Source organism: Atta colombica, unplaced genomic scaffold (assembly GCF_001594045.1).
Source record: "Atta colombica isolate Treedump-2 unplaced genomic scaffold, Acol1.0 scaffold146, whole genome shotgun sequence".
NCBI classification, from domain to species: Eukaryota; Metazoa; Arthropoda; class Insecta; order Hymenoptera; family Formicidae; genus Atta; species Atta colombica.
The window spans coordinates 808,267-812,017 of NW_017259235.1; the positions used below are offsets into that span (position 1 = coordinate 808,267).

Below are 3,751 nucleotides of genomic sequence, written 5' to 3' on the forward strand. Positions count from 1 at the left end.
TTATATGACAAAGTAACGGTTTGTAAATAATAATTTAGATAATTTTGACGAAAACGATATGATTATTCGTAAAAATTGAATTAATCTTTCTAAAAGAATTTCAAACTTATTTTAGAGTAAACGAGAGAAAGTCTAGATGGCACGTGTATCTAAAATCGAACAGTCTTATGATGATATCTAAAAATTGTTTTATTGTGTGTATCCTTTGCTATCTGGGATGTATATAACTTAATTGATACGATATATAAAAATTGATTACTTAGATATATTATATTCATATATTTATGTCTAAAAGATTCTTGTTTGATCTAAAATAAACAATATATATATTATTGTTATGTAGATATATAAATGATACGACGAATTATTTTTAGTTCTTATTCTGAATATGGAAACAAGTATACCGCACGATTGCGTGCCGGATAAAAAAGATGGCAATGAGATAATTATGACACGTAATAAAGAAGTGTGACACAGGCGTTTCTAAGCGAATGTATTTCGTCGGCCAATATGTTCAGTTGCAATTAGACATGTATATGTTTTAGCATGGAGTTGGTGTCGAATTCGTTCGTGTACTTCCAGAGACTTATCCGCCAACCTTGTCAAATATCTTCTGCGAATGTGATTCGAAGGATGATGTGGTATGTAAATATTCCCTTCTCGCTCCGATTAACCTTTTGCATTTGAAATTGTGTCAAGATATCAACTTCTTTTTTTGATTATATCGATCGATTAATTTTATTTTTAGAAACTTTCAAACTTGATTAACATCTTTAATGCCAAATCAAATGTCATAGTTTACATAAAAAAAAAACCTATTAATATATATAATATATTAATATATTAATATATAATATAAAGAATTTTTTAGTATAAATCATATGTGTAACTATTTTAATTTTCTAAAGCATTTTAGGACAATAATTAAACAGCCAATAATTTTCTATTTAAATGCAATTAGTGATTAATCATCTTAAGAAAAGTAATCATTTTTAGACTATCACATGCGACTGTGAGGCTACTCCAGCTTTACAGCTGAAAGCATTTCGGCAACGAGGGGATAAGGTAGACATTAATCATTATCGAGTCAATGTCAATCGTTTCCGAGCTCGTCTCAACGTCGTCTGTATTACTGAGAAGATGCTGATCGATCTGAAATGTGATGGTTGGCCTGAGGTGTGTAACATTGTTATCAACGGATTTCCTGTGACGCAACACATGGAAACTTCCGTCCTGTCATTGTGCAATCACAGCTATTTATGATCACTCGTTCTCGATCTCGACAATATATCGTGTTTATATAGAGTCTTGGCCGTCTTGAACAATAGACATAGAACAAACGACAAATATTTTTTGTACGAATTTTTTGACATTCTCTACAACGTAAAGTAATACAAACGGTGCGGTAGAAATCAGCTCTATTGGAGAAGCATCGAGGCATCTCTTAATGTGTGAATTAATTACATTCATATTATTTTCCGTATTACAGGTAAAGATTTCTCTAGCAGCAGTGGGTACAATAAAGAAAGACTTGGACGAAAGCCAGTTACAAGAAGTGGTAACGGAAATTGTGGTGGGTGCCCTGCGAGGCATCAATGTTCATTTCAATCTTTCTCAATATCCCACGTGTCCTCGATTATGGAGAGAGCCGCCTCCTCAGCCAGGCTTTTCATATCCTACACATTACGACAGTGTAGTAAGTTATATCGATATCAAGCAATTGACATTGTCAATCAGATTAAATAATACCCAATCATAAATACTTGCACATTTATAATGTAAATTAAAATTCTTATCGCATGATTCTTCAACAAGATTTATAATTTTATATTATGCTTAGATTCGTTTTTTTTTTTTGGAAAGATTATTGTTGAAGATTATTGTTGAAAGTAACAACATTTCACTTGTAAATTACCACATGCTATATATTGTTATTATTTGCTCACTGTGATGATTTCACTTAGAATTCAATGGTACATCAACCATCGTCGCATCAACGTCTTCAAGGACACTCCGTATCCTCGCCTCCAATGCAATACGTACCTGGCGAGAGGCGTTTGCTTGTGAAGGTTGTAAGGGCTATCGACCTCGGCGGTCAACAAGGAGCTGTGGAGCCTTACTGCGTCGTGGAGTTGGATGAACCGCCGCAGAAGAATCAGACTTCTATAAAAAAAGACACAAAAAATCCGCTGTGGGATGAGGCATTTTTATTGTAATTATCCATAAAATTCATGTGGCTACACGCTTCATCTATATTATTATCATCTATATTATTGTTGTTGTTGTTGTTGTTGTTGTTGTTGTGTATAGATATTATTGTTATACCTTATTTTATTTTTACGAAAAAAATATCCATATATTCTAATTGTATATTAGAAGGCTGTATTTTAGCGACTAAGCTTCCATATATATTTACAGCGATATAAGCCATAACACGAGCGAAGTGTTATTAGAGGTGTTCGATCATGTCAACAAAAGTCAAAGATTTTTGGGGCTAGGAATCGTAGGCGTCGAGGAACTTGTCATGAATCCGAGTCAACGGCAAATTATACCTCTTCAGGCACGGCCATACGAGCAAGATGACATTACAGGCACCCTCACGGTGGAGGTAATTCTGATTAACGCGCGTTCTAATCAATTTTTTTATTCTACGCGATATACATTCCCGCAATAAAATACTTCTATCGAAAATTATTTTAATAAGTTTCTGAAAAGATCGTCTTTTTTTGTCAAGCTCTGTTCATCCTCATTAAATTAATTGCCATGAATAACTTGAGATATTCGAAATGTTTTTAAAGAAATTATACTTTTAATTTATAGTGTATAATTTATAGTGTATCATTGATTTGTTGCTTTCGTGCTGTTATATATTCTGCAGTTTTTGTTCATCGAGGGTGCGGAGGTACCACAAATTGGGACCAAGCCTTATAAGGTCAAGGAGACGATAAAGCCAGCCTCGCCGAGTCGATCCTACAGTCAAAATGTCATCAGCAGCAATAGTCTGAACTACAACAATGGTAACAGTACACTTATCTTGTACGACTCTGCCGCACAGTCGGAAGGGGGTAATTACCGATTACTTATCAAGCGTTGATATGTGTGTGTATATTAATTCGATTGATTTTTCTTTCTTTTTATTAGTATATTAGTGACTTATTGATCTGTCCTCGTAAAAAAGGCAACCTAATGTTTCTCGTGATTAGACTCGGTTTGTGAACTCCCCTACAGTATGTAATGCATTTGTTAAATTACACATCATTCATCGCACGTCGATCGTACATCGACGTATCATTTCTCCAATTCGTTTCTCTGATTCGAACGTAATTGGGGTAATTAGTATACAAAGGTATTAGTATACATAAGGTTAATTAGTATACAAAGTATCATCTGAATGCAATCAAAAAATTATTTATTTGTATAAATTGATTAAATATATAGACATACAGAGAGTCTAGTTTTATATATACGTACTTATATTCTTTTGATCTGTCCATATTATTTTTCAAGTTTTCAGTTGCTTACTTTTCTACAACAATATCTAATTTTTATTAAGAAAGATTAATTAAAGTTTAAAAATTGATAAATTGTTGAACAAATTTATAAGTATAATACAGAGAGAGGAATTTGGAGCATTCTGTACAAGTCAGATTGTGATGAAAATGCTAGTATTTAAAAATCAACGCTTTTATAGAAATAGAGAGAGAGAGAGAGAGAGAGAGAGAGAGAGAGAGAGAGAGAGAGAGAGAGAGAG

At 33.2% G+C, this 3,751-nt stretch overlaps 1 protein-coding gene across 4 annotated transcripts in view; it reads left to right on the forward strand.

Annotated features, from left to right (window-relative positions):
* LOC108685184 overlaps positions 1 to 3,751 on the forward strand; it is a 9,933-nt gene that overhangs the window by 2,212 nt on the left and 3,970 nt on the right. For 3 of the 4 annotated variants that reach the window (XM_018189861.1, XM_018189865.1, XM_018189862.1), the window contains exons 2-7: positions 546 to 641; positions 997 to 1,176; positions 1,490 to 1,696; positions 1,965 to 2,212; positions 2,419 to 2,608; positions 2,879 to 3,065. In XM_018189861.1, the coding sequence (XP_018045350.1) occupies positions 546 to 641; positions 997 to 1,176; positions 1,490 to 1,696; positions 1,965 to 2,212; positions 2,419 to 2,608; positions 2,879 to 3,065 (1,108 nt within the window). The remainder of the gene's footprint in view (positions 1 to 545; positions 642 to 996; positions 1,177 to 1,489; positions 1,697 to 1,964; positions 2,213 to 2,418; positions 2,609 to 2,878; positions 3,066 to 3,751) is intronic. The other variant, XM_018189863.1, reaches the window with a different exon arrangement.